Source organism: Pterocles gutturalis, unplaced genomic scaffold (assembly GCF_000699245.1).
Source record: "Pterocles gutturalis isolate BGI_N339 unplaced genomic scaffold, ASM69924v1 scaffold4306, whole genome shotgun sequence".
In the NCBI taxonomy this organism is placed as follows: Eukaryota; Metazoa; Chordata; class Aves; order Pterocliformes; family Pteroclidae; genus Pterocles; species Pterocles gutturalis.
In genome coordinates, this window is record NW_010105230.1 from 58,133 (window position 1) to 80,985 (window position 22,853).

The following is a 22,853-nucleotide window of genomic DNA, read 5'->3' on the forward strand; positions in this document are numbered from 1 at the left end:
AATTTATGGCTACAAGGCTGCCGACGATTAATGTAATATCCCAAGTCTACAATGCAACCTTCACTTAATTAGTGCCTGTAATTGGGAGTTGTAAAGATAAGATTAATTGAATCTTGAGGATGTTAAAAGTTTAATACATTGGAACACGGTTATTGCGTTATCTGAAACTGCAGACCGCACCAAGCCACGCCGAGCTTCAGAGAACGGTCCACGGAGAGACAAAGAAAAAGGACTTGCTTGGCTAGAAACCAGCAAGAGAGGAGGAATTTCCAGCTTGTAAAAAAGAATTATATGTAATAATATACAAATCAGAACACTCTACCACAGAGCAGCCTCTCGGTAATCGCTGACTCCAATTTTAGAAATCAACTTTTTTCTCTGGGCCAGTCCTTTAGGAGGCAGACCTCACGCTTTGGAGGTACTCAATCCTTAGGAGTTCACCAAATCAACTGCAGAAGAGAATTCAAAGTAGGTCAAATTCTGCTTTAAGTTACATTCCCAGATCTGACTGATTTACATAAAGATAGGCAATAAAGGAAGAATTTGGGCTGTTATTTAAAACCAGTAAGAAACAGAAGGCTTCTGCACGTCCGGCACAGATTGAGGCAGCCAGCTCCATCTCGACATCGAATGATTGATTACGGGGGAGAACAACAATGGGGGCGACATGGAAAGATTAGAAATTGCTGCAATCAGAGGAGGACTGTTATTGAGCGTATAAACATCCACGAAGGGCTGGCTTTTGTGTACGACCTCGTGGTACCATCCTCCTGTTTCACTATGAGAAACGGCCAGGCACTCGTTGGGGACAGAAATCCTTGACAGAGGGAACTGACAAAATGCTGTCATTCGGTACGATTTGTGACCGTCCCTCCTGCAGCCACAGGCTGGGGTTCAGATCAACAGCGAAACATCTTTAATTCCAGAGACAACTGACAAGATTATGCATGGTAAAGCATATCCAATAATTTCCTTTTCTAGATGCATGACTTTGAATACTTTAAGATTTTTTTTTTCCCCACCACAATGTATGGTTCTTTTCCTATAGTATCCCAGCCAAAATACTGAATGTCGTAGGTTTCCTCTAGAAAAATACCCAAAAAACCCCAATCAAAATCTTTAAAAAAAAAAAAAAAGGGAAAAAATCAAAACACATGTAGAACGACTTCTTCCCTTCTCTGTCCCGTTCGGATCGTAGCACAAATGCATTCCACAAAGACAAGGAAAGCAGAAAAAAAGCTTCAGAACAAGCAAAAGGCGACTTTTCTATCAATTGGCCAAAACAGACTATGGTATCCATGAGAGATGTTGAGCTGGGCTGTGATGAGACTATCAGCCCGAGACCTGCCCGACGCTTCACCCCTGTTGACAGCAGCAGTTTCGTGACATCCCTCTGCCTGGGGAAAACTGAACGAGGAGGAGAGCAGGACTGACCTGGATCCAGCCCTGATCAGACACTTCCTTTTAACCACATCAAAGATGGAGCAAGGATTTTCCATTGCCCCAAAAACCTCAAGGAAAGGGAAGTGGTGGAGGCAGCATAAATATTTTAACAGCTTTCCTTAAGAATCGTCTTTTCAGAGACTACTGGTGCTGCAGAGAGAACATCTGCAACAGCCAAGAGGAAACACAACAGCGCCAAAAACGCTGACCTTGAGCCACTGCTTCAAGTGCAGAATCTGTCCCTTCTGGTTCAGCCCGGTTCCCCAATAAAAGCCAAGTCCACATAAATCGTGCTAAACCAGCAACTGTTTTAAGAGACATCAAACTTCCGAGAACTGGGCTTGCAAACAAACCAAGAGACTGATGCCTTTCGTATGTACTTCCACGGGTCAGCCTTGCAGCGCTTGACCAAGACAAAGGGCCAAACTTAACCTGAAAACCTGACACTCAGCAATTTGTCGGATTACAGCATGAATAATATCTTGCTGCTTTGCCAGGGAACATGAGAACTACAGACCAGAGGAAAAGAAAAATCTCAAGATTAAAAAAAAGAGTTATAGCTCTATGACTCAAATGTCATCTTACCCCGAAGTCAACCATCTGAAAGCAATATACCGATCCTTTTAAATTACCTTCTTCTGCTCTTTCTACCAAAACAAAAGGTCCCTGAAATGGATTAAGCATCACTTGTACAAGTACAGAACTTACTGTTCTACCTGAAAGACTTTCAGCTTCCAAGCTTGTTTCACGAAGCCTAATTCCAGCATTTCTGATCTCTACTTCTGTGTAGAGCTTTCTGAGTTCGAGTATCCTCCAAACTGCTTCTGAGGGTAACGAGCAGACATCAGGGTCACCAGTCCAGGAGGTATTTGCTCTAAAGCTACCAATGTGTTAGATAATAGTTTCCCTACAGTGGCAGTTCATTTTTGTTAACGTACGTTTAACTGGACAGTCCCCTTTTTATCCTTAACACAAAAGAAAGATCCTTCCTATTTGCTATAAAGGATGTCATTAATAGTGTAATTTTCTTGGTGTTTTGTTTATTCCCCTGGAATGGCTTGATGGATGTGGATAATTATCAGACTATAAAAGCCAGCAAATGTGCTATTTTCTATTGCTCTAAATCATCAAACAAATAAAGTGTGAAACAGCATTTTTGAATACAATTTTCCCCTCTAATGGCTTAGAATTATTATCAGGAACAATGAAAATAAATAAGCAAATGCCTTGTGAGTTAAGAATTAAATGAGTGTGTCAGTAACACAGAGCAGACAGACCATCCTGGGATACCAGCACCAGTTTAGAAACCATTAAGAGATGATGTAACGGGGAGCTCAGCTTCCAGCAGCAGGTGCTCTGCAGGGACTTTCCAGTCTAGCTCAGATTCTGCCCTCACCACTGCTTCTTCAAGAGGAGTGCAATTCCATTTTGTCTTCTTCTTGGCCACTGAAAGCTATTAGAAACTTTATCCACAACCCTCCGCTGCTTTCTCTCCATTTAAGACCTGTTCCCTATCGCTAGCTTTGGCAGAGGACCAGACAATCCTGGCCTTCAGTTCAACCTCCCCCCAAAGCTTCCAAGACCTTTTCTTGCCACAGTTGTCACAAACACACAAGTTTTTGATAGTTATAGCACCTCAGCCCCCTACCTCACGACGTGTCAGCCTCTGTTTGCACCAACACGGAGCAATCAAGCAGCGATGAGATTGCGCAATCTCATGCACCCACTCTCCAGTAGGGACTGGGCACCACGGGCAGGAGGAGGTTCGACCACAAGGCTTCAGAAACGTCCCTTCAGTCCGATTCACGGGAGAAAGCAAGAAAGTTAATTTCACAGTGTCTGCACAAGGTCTGGCCAAACAGGCCCCGCACAGTTTAACACGCTATAATTACCCAAAGAAGGAACAGAAACAAAAAAGAGAAGAGCACATTTAAAATGACAAAGACCATGTGTCAGGCTGGGGGTTAGTTACCTGTCTTCAAAGCAGATTTAGTTGTGCCAAGAATATTGACCCTTTGAAGATTCAAATGCCAACCTACTCTCGGTCCTGACAGGCAGAATAAAGAGCTATTATTTCAATCTCTGGAAGACAAAGTGTGTCCATAAATGCATAATCTGAACCCTGACCTTCAACATCTTTAGCCTTCCTGACAGCAGCAATGCCTCCAAAGAAAACCTCGTAGTCTATCAAGAATATTTATCACCCAGTAGAAGCCATTAAGAACCACCACTCCATACAGGGTAGTCCCTCATTTGCAAAGTTCATATCCTGCTTCCACGGCCTAATTTCTCCTACAAGGTAAAGTATTTATAATACTAGATCTCCTAACAGTGTTGAAAGCTCACAGTAACAAAAGGAGTTTTTTCCACGCTATTTTTAAGCTGTTTCACAGCCTGTTTGGAAAAAAAAAAATAAAAAGAAAAGGCATTTCAACAACACAAATGGATCGCTCCTTCTCTTTTCCTCACCTTTACCTTCCTCCACGTTTAACAGCCCTTCATCCCTCCGTCCCTCCCAGTTTGTTAAAGGACAGGAATCGACTCCCTTTCTTTTTCTCCTCATCAATATCTGAGGTCACCCCACAGCGGATTTGCTGTAGGCATTCAGTTTCACTTCTCAAGATCACCGTTCGGAAAGGAAAATCTCCAGCCTCCCTCATTTGTCCTCTCCTGTTGTGGCTCCTGCGCATCCAGAACACGAACACGTGCTCTGGAGATAAGATCGCGCACGGATCGGAGCGCTCCTTCTTCCTAGGAAAGAACCTTTATCGAGTGTCTGCACTTTTATCTCCAATGGATCATTTTCCAGGACAATAGATGATGGAATTCAGTATCTTTAACCAGCAGTGTCAATGATTTCAAATAATGACATTTTTATTGAAATACACATTGGGAGAAAGATAAACACAGAGGCTGGGGAGTATCTGCTCAAAAAGCCATAATAAGGAGTAAATAGGTAATGACAGAACAAGATTACAGCCCCACAAACACACCAAATCAACCTGTCTTCTACAGCGCGGAGAAAAATGAGCTCTGCAGACAGCTGCTCAAATACCATCCTTTGGGAACCCGCACAGGAAGAAAATCAGGACAAAACCTGCTCAGCAGAGGCCGGGGTAGCAGCAAGCATCCTCGGCACTTACACCACAGAGCCTGTTCCACTGGATGAAATCTCTTTTCCATACCCATCGCTGCCTAATTATCAACCCCACAACACGGAACGGCGAGCGATCTTGCTGTTAACAGTTTGTGCAATGCCAACTCTCCGTTAACAATGGGCAGAATATCTCGGGTCACTCTGGAGCTGGGACAGAATCCTGATGGACCGACTGGTGGAAGGTGAGTCAAACCCAACTTGTGCCAATCCCATTCTGCTAAAAGCCTCCTTAACCCTTAAAGTTGCCATGAGCTAAGAATAGTATTAAAGAGGCATTTGTTTCAAGAAGTGACCTCAGACAGAAGTTTTTTAAAATCCTGATTTTAAAGTAATATGAAATTTCAAGATGTGCACCTGAACTCGTAACAAACAACGAAGCAATTGGCTACTTTTACGTCGTTTTGCTAACCCAAAACTCAATGAATACGAAAAGAAGGATTTTTCCAGAACTCAAATGCAATTTTTAAATACTATTTTAAAACAGAGAGTTTAATATGAACAACCATCTGCTCCTGGAAAGACTATCCATGTACCAGTCCAGAAAGCTTCCCAGCATCAAACGCCAGGCACAAAGCACAAAATTACAAATCACATTGGAGTGACTCTCCTTCCACACGTACAAAATAAACCCATAATCTGCTTCTGCACGCAACGAACGAGCAGTGTGAAGGGGCTATTTTACTAAGAAAAGGTGTTTTGGGAAAAACATTATGAAATCATTTATTCATTCAGTTTGGCCAAGAAGATAATTAGTATACAATTCAACAGAGATAAATGAGTACAATACTCAGCCCCTCGCCATGCTCCGTGATTTGTTCTGAAGAACCTGTTCACATCAGATTGATCTCCCAAAACTGGCAATCAGATTATTAATTACCGGCTGCTTTTTGTGGTGGGTACTGTACGAACACAAAGAAAAAATTATGCTTCAAAGACCTCTTCTAAAAAAATACCTCCCCACAACTCAAGAAACAAGGACAAGATGGTAAGCAGGGGACATCACAGATGTTCCTCTCCTGTACCAACTGGCCCGCGAGAGCTGCCGCCTTTGCTGGGCACAGGACTCGTACGCTCCTGCTCACTGCTTTTGGAAAAAATACAGATAATTGCCTACAGCAGGACAAAAGAAATCTGCTCCCTTGTAACGAAAGACGTTTCTGGACTAGGAAAACCCTTGTGCTAGAGGTGCAATGCCTCTACACACACTCTTCTTTTTTGAGGAAAAAAAACATTCCAGGGGTTCAATGCTCCTCATCCATCAAGCTGCATTGTTTCAAACTACGACTTTGAAGCTAGCCCTGTGCTCCTGTCAGCAAAGCTGGGAGTGTTATAGCTAAGATCTGATAAACCCCAGTGACACAGTTTGCAAAGTTTCCTTTATTTCTTCTGCTCGATCCTCTTTGTCATGTTGATTGCCCAGTTAGAAATGAAGCAGATAGAAACCCAGCATATATAATACTCGGAGCATTAACCAGTTAACCATTGCCCAGCAGCCAGACAAGCAGAGTGCTATTTAAGCACTGTCATTACTGTGGGCTTCTGTTATTTTAAACTACACCTGCACTGCACTTGGCTCACCCAACGTCAATTTTCTCTGCTGAGTAAAGAAAAAATCCCCGCCGATTTCTGCCAACGTGTTAACAAAACATGAACAAAGACCAAGCTCTGCAGTACCGCCGTCGGTTCCTTCTGGCCTGCCCAGCCCTTGCTTTCAGCTCCGTGCCACGCTAGAATTTGCAAGCTCATTCCCCCACAGGGCCCAAGTCAGATCAGGCTGAAAGAGTGCCACGAAGCACACCTCCCTCCCACCCCGTCTCAGCGGCAGAGTGCACTGTTCAAAAGCCTCGGTTATTAAAACCAATCTGTGATCCTGTCAGACTTCCACAGATCTTCATTTCAAATCAGGGCTGAGCTTTCAGCAGACACTTTCAGAACGTAAGAATGAGTTGCAGCAAGAGCCTCCTTGGATCAAAGACACGCTTCTCTCAGCCCAGACTGGGACCACTGAGCCGTGATGAATTCTTAGTGCTGGCGGAAACAGAGCGCACGCATTGAGCGCTGCCGGTGGAGTGGGAGCCCACTCGAAGACACTGCTGTAAAAATGAGGATCAGCTCAGAGATCAGCTCTACCACCTTCCGAGATCATTATGGAAGGATGTAAAGACAAGCCATAGGTAGAAGGATCTCCACTTTGTGAGGTTAGCGACAACAACTCGGATGAATGCCAAGGGGTTTGTGATTTCAACAAACTAACTAAACAGGCCCAGTAAAGACAGATGTAAAATGCACAGATTGGAAATTAAAACGGCAGCAATGTACTAATATCATGTCAACGAGGAACAGAAAAAGGACTTTAGGGGTAGGAGCACATATCCAGAACAGAGCAGAGTGAAGGAAGGAGGGAAAACAAACAGGTATGAGCTGACAGCTTTGCTGGCTGAGGTCATTTCATCCATTCTCTTACACAGCAACAGTCCCTCCTCGGACAAGAGGTTGATCCCATCAGTCCAAGAGCCTGGTTTGACTTTCATGGCATTTTCTCTCAAAGTTAGATGAGGGTGAATGAAGAAAGGCAACACGCAAGTCCTACCTCCTCAGAATACCTCCTCTGCATCGAAAAAAATTATCTTTCAATAACCTGCCTACAACAGCATAATAAAGCAGAACAAAAATCTCAGTCTATTAAAAAGAAAAATCTCCACTATTCCAACCGCAGGCACATGATCGGGAAGATGATCCACAGAACACACGTTAGAGCTCGTAACTCTCCACATAGTTTGGTTTGATGAGTTAACCACGTTAAAACCACTCCGGTCACCCACGATTCAGTCTCTGGGCTATATGCCGATCCCCTGGATTTTTAAAGCAGAATATCAGCTATCAGTTCCCTTTCTAATGAGATTTACGTCATCCTTCCCCCACAGCACCACCCCCAGGACAATCAGCACCCCTCAGACCGGAGGGGACCCGGAGCTTGTTTGAATATTAGCATTATGGTTTGGTTTGTATTGATTAACTAATGACTGTGCTATATGAAGCTTGAAAGGCTGGATTAATAACTCACTGCTGCACTGCTCTCATTTATCAGTGAATTACAGGGGGATGCAACTCTGCATCTCAATAGCTCACCTCCTTTCATGAACCTCTGAGCAAACCAACACGCACACGGATGCTCAATGCAGAAAGCCTCTTCCAAGGCAGCTTTCATCTAACAGTTCTGGAAGAGGTAGGAGAGTGAAAAGCTGTTCTGCCTGGCCATACTTTATCTTACTTTCCTTTTATTTCTTTTAATGAATATCACTGTTCCTCTATCCCTTTTATCAACAGAAAAGGGTCTTGCTTTGCCAAATCTGCCTGAGAGCAAATGGTGGCGCAGTTCATCTATAAATCAACCATCACCGTAAATTCTACTCTTTCTCCATCCAAAACTGCAGAGCTGTAAAACAGATTACAAGGGATAGCAGAGGCAGGAAGGAAATTTGTGAGCTGCAAGGAGCCCATCACGGCCAAATGGCCTTCCCCTGCCCCTCCTTTCTCCCCCACTCCACTCCAGCAAGGCCATAAATCTCTGCTGCCAGGAGCAGAACACAAACCACAAATGTGTGCGCACATTGAAGAGCAAGGTAACCCCACACACTTCACATAGAAGGCTGATGCAGTCCTTGGGGATGGAGGGAGGAAAGGCTGCAGAATCTTCTTCTGAATTCCCTAACGCCAAGAAATAGGAAAAGTAAAACTCAGGAAAAAAAAAATTCTCTGTATGTAGCAAAATGGAAAGACACAGAGTAACAAATCCAGAGTCCAGGGTAACACGTATGTGATCCCAGCTAATCTAGCTTCAAGGAACTCGCAGGATCTCCAGGGTGCAAGGGTTACTGAGATCCCAATAATCAAGACTTATAATCACATCTGATCAATTCAGCAATTCCACCGCCCTGTGCAACAGCCCCCTAAGGGGATGTAACAGTTACAAGGAATAAATGATGCCAGGGACCAGAGCCCTTCCCCCCTGCTGCCACACAATTCAGTATCAAACATTAAACCCAGCTGCTTTAAATGAGATTACACCAAGCTCACAACAAACTGCGACATGCGTGAGAGCGCGTTAACGCGCAGGGATGGTGCAGAATACCACGCGGGGAAAACGGGGATAAGGAGCCAGCATCCTGCGCTGAAAATGACGCAGGAGAGAAGCTGGAGGAGTTAAGCCCCATGACTGTATTATGTAATTTTCTTTCCCCAAGATAGTTTTTCAGGGATTAATATTTTCTGTCCTGGGGGGAGGATAGGACACAAGTTTTAAGACAGCTGCAATGCTCCCTAAGACAACAATGAAAAATAAGATCAGCAGTGAGATCCTCGGTGCTTGCATCTGCAGCTGCTGGAGCCCACGCTCTCAGCCAAGAACAACGAGGGCTCCTTTCCCAATCCTCTCCCAGGGGATCCATCACGTCTTGCTTTAAATCTCCCCATTATAACGTTGTCAGAAAACATGAGGTTTCCCTATTGATGGGATCAGTAACAGATACTACAAACTTATTAAAAAACTTAGATGCTACAAGCAAGTCCTCCCGTGGATTTGTTTTCCTCCACCCTACGCAGGGAACCTCACTGGCCCCTGGCAGAAAGCAAGCTGGAATTCTAAGAAACTTTAATCAACAAAGTTTTTGGGTAACTCTATGTACTTTCAGGTAAGCAGTCTTAAGACAGAATTCCAGAAGTGTTTTTTTTTAAGTGTAGCTGTTACCTGACCAGTGCTTTCAACTAATCCCGTAATTTTAAAGTTCCTTGGGTAATTTGTCCTTAATTGTGCATGAACTGCTGTTCTGGCATAAAGTGTACTCTGCGATATCAAAGTCAAACAGATTAGGCGTGATCCACTTTCAGCAAGGGAATGTTTTGGAGAGGAAACCATATAACTTAAACCAGGGAGCCAGCTTTAGCTTTTAATTAAAGGGCATTAAACATCCATCACGATAAGGCAACGGGGACGTTTTACGAAATCAATTACCATCCTCAGTGTCGCTCTGGTTTAACACCTGCAGTTTCTGAGCGAAAGAACACAGTTCAACATCTGTAAGTTAACACTTACAGAAGGTATATTAAATACTGTTGCTATACAGCAAGATCAGTTACAAAATATCTGAGAAAAATAACCCCATTACCCAGATGGAGACACGACTGCCTCCTAAGTGCATCCATCAAATTCACGTTATTGAGATCTAAAGTTTCCTTCGGCACTTCCCTACCACAGGAAGCCCTCAAGGTAGGCACTGCACATTTTTATAAGAGATGAAACAAAGTGATGGTGGAGTACCTCGGTGTTTAAAAATACACTTCTGAAATCGCAAGGATTGAGATGCACACGTTCCTCAATGAAAACCCATAATAACCATGAAGCGCTGGGCTTGGCATTCAGTTTTGTTGCTTCTGTCATTATGAAAATCAGTCTTTGGGTTAGCATCGTTTGACAATACACTCTATTTTAAGTCTCAGCATATGAATGTATAAACTAATTATACACAATATGTGTAATTGATACAGTAGCAACTCCTACCACAAGAGGTTTAATATAGGGCTGCAAAAGGAAAGACATTCCAACTTTTGAAAAAACTGAAGACAGACTATGAAAAGGTTGTAATTAAGCTACTAATGTGAGAGGGACATTTTTTTATAATTTGAGAAACAAGCGAGCAGGAGACTCGATCAGAAGCTTAACATGAAGTTACCCAACAGCTCCCAATTCCTGGTCTGTTGGATGGGAAGTGCCCACACCTTCTGCGCTACCTCTTCAGCCTGTCAGACTTATTTTCCAGTTAAAAACAACAACAGTGCGACGACAACGTGGTCCAGACGCACGCAGCCGTGAAACAGCACATCAGGAAAGATGATCATCTTTGCCACGAGGCGAGTGTCACCCGAAAGGGGCAGGATGGATCTCTTAGCAACAGCAGCCACAATGGCTGCGGACACAGAACGGTGCTCGTTCTTGGTACAACGCGGCAGAATTTCTGAAATAAATGCATTGCAATCTACAGGCATAGATAAATCATTTAATGAGACTGGAAGCAGGAAAAAAGCTGCCTTCCATTACCCCCTTTCTTCTCCCTCATCACCGGATGACCCCTTACTGCTCAAGCACTTCACTGGGCGCTGAACCGTTCTTTAACCCGTGCCCCCGGTGACACGACTCTGCGTAGACAACTCGTACTGCTGCAGCCTGTTCTGCTCTGCTTATGGAAAGAAACGGTACAACAAAGTGTTGGCAGCAGGACTCCTCTGCAGCGAGAGACACACATTAATCAAGGAGTTGTACGACCAAGCAGATGCTCATTAGGTTGTACAAAGAGCCACCTTCGGTTGTTGAGCCATAGATATTTATTTTATCTGCAATCCCAACAGTCCCCAAAGCACCCGTTCTGTAAGAGGTACAGCCCAGAATTCCAAAGAGAGAAATCAAAGACACGTATGAAAAAATATTCCAGAAACTACCCTCCCTGGCCCATGAGACAGATTCCTTTCTCAGCTTATCTTTGTCCACTGAGGTGGCTTCTCCTGCTCTGAACATATCATCCAAACCTCCCTGAGAAGGTACTTCACCTCTTCCACAGCAAATAGACAGACAGATTTCTTGCAGAACCTACTTGAACGAGGTCTGGGAGGCAACCTCAACTGGCCCGGTTCCATTCTTACCTTGCCTTCATGGGGCAACAGAGCTGGTGGCTTCCCACCACTCCTCCACGCTACCCTGCAAAGCTGGGCTTTGGCTGCCCAGCCTGGATTAACGAAGCTGAAGACAATGTATGACAGATATGAAAAAAAGAGTTATGGTTTTTAACAGACAATTTTGAAGCAGAATACTACCAACGTACAGAGTCTTTGGTTTCACTACATAAATATCTCTGACAGCCAAACAATAACTCTGCCTCTTATTTTAGAGCTCAAACCCAAAGCGGTAGACTTTGTAACTCTCCACACTCCTGCTGTTCCCCGAGGTGTTGCGAAGATGATCGCTGTCAGAGTCAAAGAGTCTATAAAAAGGATGAAGGAAACTGGGAAATTTCCACAGAGGTGGCACCAGAAAAACAGAACTAAGGCTTTAGCCATCTTTGAGTTAAGCCCGGCTGCGCCGCTGGAATTTCATCGCAAAGTCCAAGAGCTCCCCCAGCTGAGCTCTGCGATGACTGCAATCACAACCAGAAGATGGGCGATTGCTCGGGTACCTGGAAAGTTCCAGGGCTGCTCAAAGGGGTGTTCAGATGGACTCCTCAGAAGCCAATGCTTGTTCATGGAAGAGCTTGAGAACTCATTAACAGAAGCTGTCACAGTGAAGAAAAAGGAAGAAATGACCTGGGCAAGTGGCATACTCTTGCTCTACGCTTAAGGGAACAGCAGGGAGTTCTGCCAAACCAGCAGTGGCACCCCGTCACAATACATCTCCTTTTGCGTTACACGCTGTCATCTATACAGGAAAACTCAGTTGAACACGAAAACGTTTTGCCCAAAACACGGTCTGTCCTCAAAATCCTCATTTTCCCCCCAACCACGCAAGGTTTACAGAACTAGTTACTACAGAGGAACTACACAGAGAATGGCTGGATAGAAATCCTTCCCTCCTTTTTAAGTGAGGTAAAAGTAACTTCTTTAAAAAAATAAAATGGGCTCACCCATCACACACCACCACAAAAAAACCCAACCAGGTGCAGAGCATGTTCCTGCTTTGATTTTTAACCAGCAACATCTGAGCTCCTTTACCAGATTTTATGATTTCTCTATTCCAATTATAAGCATTAGTGACTGAACTCTTCAACACCTGAAACCCCTCTTAGGGGAGTATCAGGTGTTCCCCAGCATCTCCCCCAAATCCTTAGAAGATTAGACAGAAATAAAATCTACCAAGGACTTCCAAGGTCTGGTATTTGTCGGATATAATTTTCCATCTACAATTTCCACTTCTTTCTGATTCTTAACCTCTTCACACAGACATGCTACACAAAGGTGTTGTGGGTTTTACTGTTTGGAGGTTTGTTTTGTTTGTTTCTCTACTATGCAATCTGTATTTCCCACAAAAACAACATCAAACATAAGGAAAAACCACTGTTTGGTAAAGATGAGGCAACAGCTTCATGCAACGAGTTTCTCATCCTGATGACATACACAGTATGTGGATAACCACACATTGTATCTACAATACCAAAAAAAAAAAAAACCCAGTTCAAAAAAGAGCCCAATGAGCCCCCAACCAAACTCAATTAAAAAAACAAATGAGTTTCTCATCCTGATGATATACATAGTATGTGGATATCCACACATTGTATCTACAATACCAAAAAATAAAAAATAAAAACCAGTTCAAAAAAGACCCCAACAACCCCCCAACCAAACTCAATTAAAAAAACAAAAAAAACACAGAACAAACCAAAACCAAACAACAGTTTGGTTGCTAAAGTTCCCAAGAAGCATGCAAGAAGAAAAACAGTTTAAGCTGGGCTACAAGCCCTTGGCGTATATTTCATTTCACATCTGTTCTCTACCTTTTGCTCACGATGTGAGAGCTGCTGGAACAGCCGTTATTTCCATGCTGTAACCAGCTTCTCTTTTCAAGGTAATCTGTTCTTATTTCTACTTTTTGAAAGCAATAACCCTCTGTTCTGGGCTCAGAACAAAAAGCCATCAGAAGACAGATGAGGCAGAGGCGATAACGCGCAGGCATGAAAGGAGCGGTCAGAGCCAGCCACGATCGCATGACCCTAACACAAACCTCGGCTCGGTCGCTCATTCAGCTCGGAGCAGCCAACTCTAGCGTGCTGAGACTGAAACCACCCCACTAAAGGAGAGAAGAGACTGGCTCTGCTGGTGGTCACCGCACTGGGAGCGCTCCGGGTGTGCTGGTGGCACCACCTACCGGGGACAGGGACCAAAAAAAACCATTTTGAGTGAACTGCTTCTGAAGATGAAAGAAAAAAAATGACAGGATCTAAAATGAGAGCGTGCCGCGTTGCATTCCTAATCCAGAGATATGCTCCTTGAGACCAAGCTTGTTTAACAGAGACATCAGAAGAGATTCTGCAAAATCCTCGCGCATCTGCCTGAAAGAGACTAAGAATCGGGTATGCCAGGAAAACAGATTGTTCCGAGATGTTAGAAAGATCTTAAAAGTTCACATTAGACTACAGCTGAATGTTAGAGATCCACTCCTCTTCAAGACTGGAAAAGAACACTACACCCATTCATTACAGCCCCTCGCTGTTGGGAGCTTTTATATGCCCCAGGCAGTTACAGCCTGGAGATACTTGGTGTCACCGGGGACTCATATTGCAGAGGGATGGGAGGATCTTGTCTGCCACTGTCAGGACACAATGACAGCAGCTTCACAGTGACATTTAAGCTCTAATTTGCACGCAAATGTCAATATTTATTAGTCACATCAAGATCTTCAGTAAAGCTCTTTTGGGTTGCTAAGTCTCTCTGGTTTTACTTTCAAATAGGAAGCTTGAGAAAAAAGAAGACAGAGTGGTTCTCTGTAAAATATTCCAGATTTCCTAGCTTCCTAATTTCATGCTTATCTATTGATTGTTTTTGTAGAAAGTTATTTCCAACCAGTCTATGCATCAACAGTGTTGAACTTACCGTTATTCTAAAAACTGACCATTAAAAAGTAATGCTTTGACTTACCTCGTCTCTGGAGTTGTAAGCATATTCACATATTTAAATAACAAAAATTTTAAAGTAACAGATGTTTCCTGCCTACAGCACAATGCAAGAACAATAGTCTTTCACTATTAAAGTGCATATGAAGCATCCACATGTTCCCACCACCATTTGCTCTCCCACATTAGTGGGATGCTCTCTGGTGCATTAGCTTCCAAAAAGCCCCAAGTGCTGAAAATCTGGTTTTACTTGTAATGTCAACACATTTCCCTAATTCTGATCCTTTTCTAGACAGAAAAGTCAGGAATTAAGCCTCCAAGCAAGTCAACATAAAAGAAAGTAGAACTGTTTTCAAATGTGGAGTAGGAGAGGGAAAAAAATGGGACGTGAGAGATTAAGTAGGCCTGATGGAATGACGTAGACCTGAAGAAAAGGGTATTGCCGTGGTCTCTAAGTGTGGGCAAAGGTATGCAGCCACTCGATCACTTACCAGGATTTTGGCTCCCCAAAATGCAAGTAGTTGATACTGTAGAGGTCCATGTCCTCGGTATGCCAAGCAAATGTAGTCTTCCACATCCCAAAGTAGAGGTAGGGAGTGTTGACACCTTCTATGATAATGCCACACTCATGTTCCACCATGTCCAAGAGGGTGTTCAGGTTGCCAATATTCCATTCTTCCACATCCTGTAATTCAAAAGAAATGTTTTGTACCGGAACATATCAGGACTTGATAAGCAGAACAGCCCACAGCTCCTTTCAGGGCATTAAAATGTGGATATCCTAGTGTTACCTGCATTCATTTAATTCCACCTGCTTCCAGAAAGCTTACTTTTAGTTCATCAATAACCACGAAAGGCTGCGTTAACACGACGTTGTGGCGAAGGGATTGATGACTAGCTTCTCACTAGAGGCGCTCTCTGAAGAGGCACTTGCACTGTGTGACACCCTACCATTAACGAACTGTTCTACTAATAGAAGATAAACTAAGGGTGAAACACACTTCTCTCAATGACATATTCCATCCAGACGTTCTTCACCTGATGAACATCTATCAGCTGATGAGAAACACTAGACTGCAACGTGGCCAAAGAGGCAGAAGCCTCTACATCAGCTCAGGGCTTCAGATAAAGAACAGGGAAGACAGTTTTGCTATTATCCATATTTAAACAGAAAGACCAATAAAAAGAAGCTCTAAAATAATAGCTGTTTTTCTCTACTTCAATGTGAAATAGAAAAAGTCACATAAACTGGTACAAATCTTTAACCTAGAGATCGCCTGAAGGGTAATACAATCTCCAAAATGAAATCATTTCTTTCACACCCCTTTTTCCCCAGTGTACTTAATACGCATGCAAGGTACGCTAATCTCCAAAAGGAAATCATTTCTTTCACACCCCTTTTTCCGCAGTGTACTTAATACGCATGCAAGGTACGCGAGCAATCCCAGCTTCATGCTGCTTGCTGGGGAACTGCAAAACAGTGAAACTCCAGCTGCCCCATCTTGAAACTTTCTAAATCAACCTAGAAAAAAAACCACAGGGGCAGGGAGGAAAGGGCTGAAGAAAGGAAGAGGCTGAAAAGCGAGATGATAAAAGAGCAATAAGGAAGTCAGTGTCCATATTGAAAATAAGAGAGGAGCATGTCACTTACTGGATCATATAGTGAGCCACTGATATCAGCTCCATAAATTGGTGAGACAAATGTGAGATTCTTCCAGTACTTGCGCTCCAAGTCTTCAAAATCTTGATGGCGAGGAGTACAATACCTGATGAGAACAAGGAAAATATAAGGATGCAAGAAGTCCTAAGGAACCCTCATGACAGATAATAAGAGAGGAGCACGTCACTTACTGGATCATATAGTGAGCCACTGATATCAGCTCCATAAATTGGTGAGACAAATGTGAGATTCTTCCAGTACTTGCGCTCCAAGTCTTCAAAATCTTGATGGCGAGGAGTACAATACCTGATGAGAACAAGGAAAATATAAGGATGCAAGAAGTCCTAAGGAACCCTCATGACAGATAAACGACCGAAAAGCAGCACGCATTTCCAAGTCAGCACAGTCAGGAGGTTACTGAAGCTGCATTTCATTTTTAAATTCTACTCAGATTCATGTAATTTATTGCTTTTTAAATTTTTCTAAAAAACCTCTTTCTGCATACTGGCAAAGAGGATGTGCACTTATGTGAAGGGCCAGATCCCCATCCTAAGGACGTATGAGATGAAGTTATTACCCAGGGAGCTGAAGGCAGGGAAAGCACTCATGTACATGCTGTATTAACAATATTTCAAAGTTGATCGCATGATGACAGTAATGCTGGAGTTAAATCCCAAAGTACTCCAGAGCTCTGGGAAAGTGACTCTAGAAAAAGGATGCAACTGCGGTTTGTACCAGTTGGCTTGTCCCAGCTTCCTGAAGTGTTCTGCAAAGTTCCCGGTCACTTCAGAAGACACTCAGGTTATTAATAATAGCTCAGGCACTCCCAGAGACTTGTATTTCTACCTCAGCAGTGGAACACATTTTTGAGAACAACCATTAATACACCAAGAGCTCTTCTTTGAGTCCAAAGGCACTTTTCAAGCAGATTCTTATCCAAATACTGACTTTGAAGAATCTTTCTGTACCAACTCCCAGAAAAAGATCTAAGATAGATCAAAAGCCACCAAGTTTGAGATTCTGGATGTAAGCTTTCAGGAAAAAATGCTCCCTATTTAGCATTATCTTTTCAGCTTGTTTCTAGAGAGAAAAGCTTCCTGCACAACTCCCCCATTCACAACGTAAGCACAATACTGAATACCAACGTACTTCTCGCTATTAGCCAGACGCCGGTACTCTCCCACAGTCGTAGATTTCTTCTGTATATTGTACTGGGTGAATAATCCCGACTGTCCCGTAACCACCTGCTGAATAGGCGCCGGGATCACCATTTTATCTATGTCATCGTAGGTTTTTCGAGGTTTCCACTCCTTGGGAGGAATCACCTGGAATTGGGGAAAAAAAAAAATTAAAACAATAAACCACTTCACATTCACAACAGGCAAACACAACCTCTCCTGAAGAAAAAAAACTGTTGAAGGGGAAGGTATGCAGCTGCAGGTTATCAGATAACAGCAACATCTCAACTAACCAGCACAGATACAAGACACCTGCTCTGCATCTGCTGAAGCGCAGGACTGGCTGACACGGTCAGAGGGGTGATCGCCTGCCTGCTAGCGGCCCCATCAGTGCAGGGTCACAGAACGTGGCCAGGGACAGTAAAAGATTCTTCTTGAGGGGGTGGGTTTTGGGTTTTTTTGTTTTGCTTGTTTGGGTTTTTTCAACTGGGAAGGCTCAAAATCCTGTTGCATTATTGCTGTTGATGTTTCTGTATTTGTAGGTGACACATCAGAGACCAGCTCCTTAAATGAAAAGGGGGAAGGGGTAGAGAAGAACAAAAGAAAACCATGGGGAATGTGTCCAGAACTCTTCCTTCACTCTTGGAAGCTGTGCAAAAAACCTGCTGCAAAGCAGTGCGGAATCTGGAGAAAAAGCTGTAATTTTAAACAGAAGAGCTGCCAACAATTCTAGGCTCAAGATCAGAGAACAATCAGTAGGACATTCAGCAGGCATATGAAACAAAAAAAATAAAATATCTCCAGTCTAATTTGATGTAAGGATTAACCAAAAAAAGTTATGGGAACTGGAGAACAAGTTTCTGATTTTTGTGGGTGTGGTTCCTCCAGGATACGATGAGCTCTATGTCCATTACAAGGCTCTGAACTGCAGTTGCAATAGAGAGCTAGGAAAATTAACTTGAAATGCTCAGATTTGGTTCTACAAGCAATTTCTTTACAACATCTGGAGTTCACCAACAACCTTTATTAAAAATAATCTACCCTAGCAGACTCACGGATGTAATTGCTAGTACACTTGAGTGGACAGGGAAACATTTCACAGCGAGCTTTTTATCAATACCCAGCTCTATTTAGAACTGTAATAAAAACATGTTTTAGAAGAAATAAGAATTATTTCATGCCTAACAGCTTTATTTCTCTGCTGTGCTTTATTAAGTTCTGCTAAATACCATACCTAACAACTGCCTTGTCAGAACAACCCATCTCCCTCAGCCTGCGGTGGAACATAGAGCCACAGAAATACTCCTTCTAATCACTTAGTCCTGGTTTTTTTCCAAGCAGTTTTATGTCAACTAATACCTTGACATAAAATATGGAATATTTTAAATATGGAATTTAGAAGCTTCACACGAAGAGTTCTCATCATGTTTCATTAGTTTCAATGTAAAGAGCTTTTAGAGCTGGCTGGAGAACTGCTTCCTAAAGGTGGAAAAGGCTTTCAGGTATTTGGGGAATCGCAACCAGGACACATTTACAGGTCTAGATTCAAGTCAGCATAAAGTGGTAACCCAGAACATAAAAAAGGCAAGAGTAAAAAGTCTGTCCCCCATCAGAACCTAAGCAGACTTCAAAATCTTGATCCTTTACCCTGCACCCTGGGGGTGTCCCGCCTCCAGCCCCTGAGGACCATGGCTACCAGTATCTGTGTCCTCAGCAACAGAGCCGGACACGGAAATACCCTTAACCCATCCCCGCAAGGACTGGGAACATCCTTCTCTTCCAGTTCGGGACCAGGAAAAAGCATCCTGCAAGAAAACCCTTCTCTCCCTCGTGCCTGTCACTCCTCTGCCTTTCCTCTCTCGATAAACCCAAACAGAGATTGCAAGTAGAATTTTCAAAAACACACTCTGCTTGACGACATGAAAGCCAACTGCCTCTGAGCGATGTCCCTTCAGACACCTCGCAGAGAGCAGAGCCTCGGGAAGGCAGCCTGCGGGATGCTTTCGACCCTGAGCTGGGACAACTCACCTTGGCGAGCCCTGCTCGGTGAGCTCCTTGCGATTCCATGTACGCAATGTATTTCCCAAAGTCCCGAAACTCCTCCAGGGTGGGACGGAAGGTCATGATCTTACAGCTCGGGTTCTGCGGACTGGGGGCTTCCGACCCCATCCTTCTAGGGTGGCGGTAGGGCCTGAGGAGGGGAAACAAAAAGGGAAAAAGAAAGAAAGAAGCAGAAAAAAAATACACTCGTTAAAAAGCTTTGTTTTCTTTCTATGTGCTTTAATGCATTTCACAGAAAGGCGTGCGGATATTTTTCATTTCTCTCCCCTATTCCCCCAAGAAAGTATCCGTAAGCGCTATCCTCTAACACGGCCATGAAGAGCTGACCAAAATCCACATCCATCTATTTGTTAGCAGGGCCCTAGGAAGGGTCAAGTAGCAGGGAGCTCCTGACACCAGCATCAGCTGAGAGATCAGATCGAGCCTAAATATAGAGCACAGACTTCCCACCGCCCCCTCCATTCATCGGAGGAAGTCGTGTCTCCTCCGCACGGCGCTCACCAACAACAAAATTCTCACGGCTTCCAGCATCCACCCAGAGCAGGCGTGGGACCAGCTGCCCCTCGAAGCCTTCCACCAGAAGGCTTCAGCCTTTTCTACATTTAGTTACAAAAATAACAGCTTTGGCCAGTTACTATTTCTTCTTTTTCATGTGCTAGGCTACAGTAAAAATAATGAAGTTAGTCTTTTACAATGTAGCTTCGCTATACTTTGTATCTGCAATGTGTCAGACGATTCTTGAAAGAAATGCAGATGGCACAATTTCAAAACGCCTTTCAATCCAAAAAGCAAAACTGCTCAATTTACTTCCGAATTTGAAGAGAAAAAAAAAAAATCCAAGCCAATTGCAGATGAAACCACAATGTTTAAAATGCACCTTTGTGAGGTCATGCTGGAAAGTCAGAAGGCAAACAACATTTTTAACGGCATTTCAGTCGCAAATGTAACTGCGAAAAATAATCTCTGTGTCAGAAAAGCAGCTCCAGCACGCACCGTACGCCCAAGCTATCACGAGAGGGCAGTGCCGGGCTTTTAAGGAATAAAAGGCGCAACAACGCTGTGTCAAATGTGACTTCCCAATCACAGGCGAGGTATGTTTGGATTTAAATTGATTTTCAACTAGCCAAGAAGTATTCCAGATGCTACGAAAAGTACTCTTTGTGCTAGGAAAAAGAAAACCGGAGAAATGCTGCGGCATCAGTGTTTTCATCAGCAAGCACGGCGCAGAACTCGCGCTTCCCCAAATCGACAGCGGATAGTCTCGCCTGCCTCCTGCCATGAAAAACAACATCAGATGCTGATTCGGAGACTCAACACCCAGCTCAGCCAGGGCACCAAGGCTTCCTTTAGCCAAAGGCAAACCAACAGTTTTGTCTTGAAATTTTAGGAAATAGAAAATTTTAGACATTTTCAGAGTAATTTTTATGTAAAATTTGTTTCTAAACAATGGTCTGCAAGTCTAAGCTCTTCCCCTAACGCAGTTTTGAAAGGAATTTCATGCAGAAAATCGCAGCCTCTCACACGCCGGTCCCGTCTTCTGGCATCTCCCGGTCCCTCACCCAAAGGCGATGTCACAAGAGCTCTTCCCAAGCCAGGCGCCAGAGATCAGGGCACGCTCCACACTAAAATCAAACTATAAACCCCAATATTGCACCATATCCCAGAGCAAAACCAACCGAGGAGAAGGATGCGGTTTCACTCCCTTCAGCCCGACAGACGCTTCTCACAACTGCATTTCCAGCAGAAATTGTTGGAGTCTGAAAACAAAAAGCCCTTTACAGGGTGGCCCTGCTCGAAGAGACTTCCAACCCTGCCATACAGGAAAAAAAAAAAAATAAATTCCTGTGTTTCAGGGTCAGCACTTTAAGATAAGAAACATACTTGATCTATGCCCACAAGAACAATTTACTACATTTTGCAGAAATACAAAAAGAGGAAACAGCATCTCCCATCCCCGAGACAAGCCACAGGAGCTGATAAGCTCAGGGCACCCATCTGCCGGAGGTTTCCTCCAAACTACTGAAGAAAAACATCGTTCACCAGAAAAACACGGCTGATCCTGGGGAAGAGGTGGAAGAAAAAGAAAAATGACTGTTGGAGAAGTGGGACGCAGAGAGAAACCATCCCCAAACTTCTGTTCCAACACAGCGTTCCTGAGAATTCTTCGGCTATTTTTAACCCGGGTCTAGAAATGCCACGGAAGTTCACCCCGTCGGGAAGCACCAAGTCACGCTCCGCAGCCGCGCTGCGCTCCGGCTGATCCGAGTATCTGGCTCGGGGAAAGGAACTTGAATTCCATCCTGAGGAGGATCCATGCCAGCACCATCTGCTCCAGGGATGCCTTCCCAGTACTTGCAGCTTTACCCACAACCAGGGGGGAAAAAAAAGATAGCCAAAGCCAGGTTTCTATCCCATCTTTTGCTCAAGATCAGCTCCAGCAATTCCAACTTCTCCTCGGTGAGCTGTGAGCAAATAGTCAATATCCATGTTCCAGCAAGGGAGCAGGAAGGAATCAGAAACTACTTCATGCAAAGTTTAATCAATTAATTACAGCAAGCAATGTCGCTTGACCATGGAACGCCGTAGTGCAGAGATAACAAAGCACAACAGGTTTTTCTGTGCTTAACCCCATCTCCTTATTCAAAGGGAAACCCTAACACCCACCCTAGATAATGTTTGCTGCAATGTATGTTCATCTAAATAAACTATTACAAAAAAATAAAATAGCCACGAGCTCACAGGAAGGGAGAATGAGTTCAGCTGCTTCACTCAGCAAAGCACCCAAAGCCCCTGACTGTCCGTGTTTCTTTCTGAACTACTTTGCCCGTCGCAGCACCGAGGTACGTTGGATGAACAGTGGCACCACTCACCGCTCCCTCCTTCCCAGCAGCGGGACGAGCTCGTTTGTGAACAAACTCTTCTCTCCTCACTATTAACACGGAACAGGATGATTTTGCAGAGTCTAAGCCCCCTGTTAGTTCTTGAGAAGAAGTATTAAGGTATTTTTTTCTCAGCTGGGTTCTTTGTAAGAGAGAGTAACAACCTGAAATATGATTAAAACCTTCTAATCTGCAACAGCGGTAAGGAAACACTAAAACTTTTCTCCAGAGTGATGATCTCAGTGGACACAAAAAGCAGAGTTTTTACTTTCAATGACTCTTATGTGAGACTCTTCCCTCTAAAATTGATGGGGACTATGACACTTTTGTGATTAAAATTCTTTGTCTGTTGATGAAACCTTTGCACAGCACAGAAAAAGCCCAGAAACCCAGCTGAGATCAACTACCGCTTGCGAAAAGACTTCCAGCACGAGGAATCCTTCCTCCAGGGAACGGTTTGGGACTTTCGGGTAGTTCCCCACTGCTCCCCTGATGCTGATCTCAGAGGGGCGGACAACGCCAACTCATTCTCTGCTTTTGAGTCCGGGTATTAGTGGAATCAAACCTGCCTCCAGGCACCAGCGCTGGAGCTCGAGGCTGCACCTACCCCCAGGGCACTGGCCTGGAAGCACAAACCAAACCAGTCCTGCTGGTCTGCTGTAAACCCTGTTATCAATCCGGATTGGAGCAGTAAAAGCAGCAGAATTTATGGCAGATGACTCGCTTTGTTTATCCAGTAACACTGGAAGGACCATCTTTAATCTTGCTAAGCAAACTTAATCTGCTCGCTGGGATTACCGATTTCTCCGATAACACCCATACCCT

General features: G+C 43.9%; 1 protein-coding gene across 1 annotated transcript in view; it reads right to left on the reverse strand.

The window, feature by feature from the left end:
- KDM4B (lysine (K)-specific demethylase 4B) overlaps positions 1–19,276 on the reverse strand; it is a 65,932-nt gene extending 46,656 nt beyond the window's left edge. Inside the window, exons 1-4 of the mRNA XM_010087292.1 lie at positions 19,117–19,276; positions 17,060–17,235; positions 16,102–16,216; positions 14,742–14,935 (exon numbers count right to left, since the gene is read on the reverse strand). Of these exons, the coding sequence (XP_010085594.1) occupies positions 14,742–14,935; positions 16,102–16,216; positions 17,060–17,235; positions 19,117–19,257 (626 nt within the window). The 5' untranslated portion in view covers positions 19,258–19,276. The remainder of the gene's footprint in view (positions 1–14,741; positions 14,936–16,101; positions 16,217–17,059; positions 17,236–19,116) is intronic.
- Between the last annotated feature and the right edge of the window lie 3,577 nt (positions 19,277–22,853).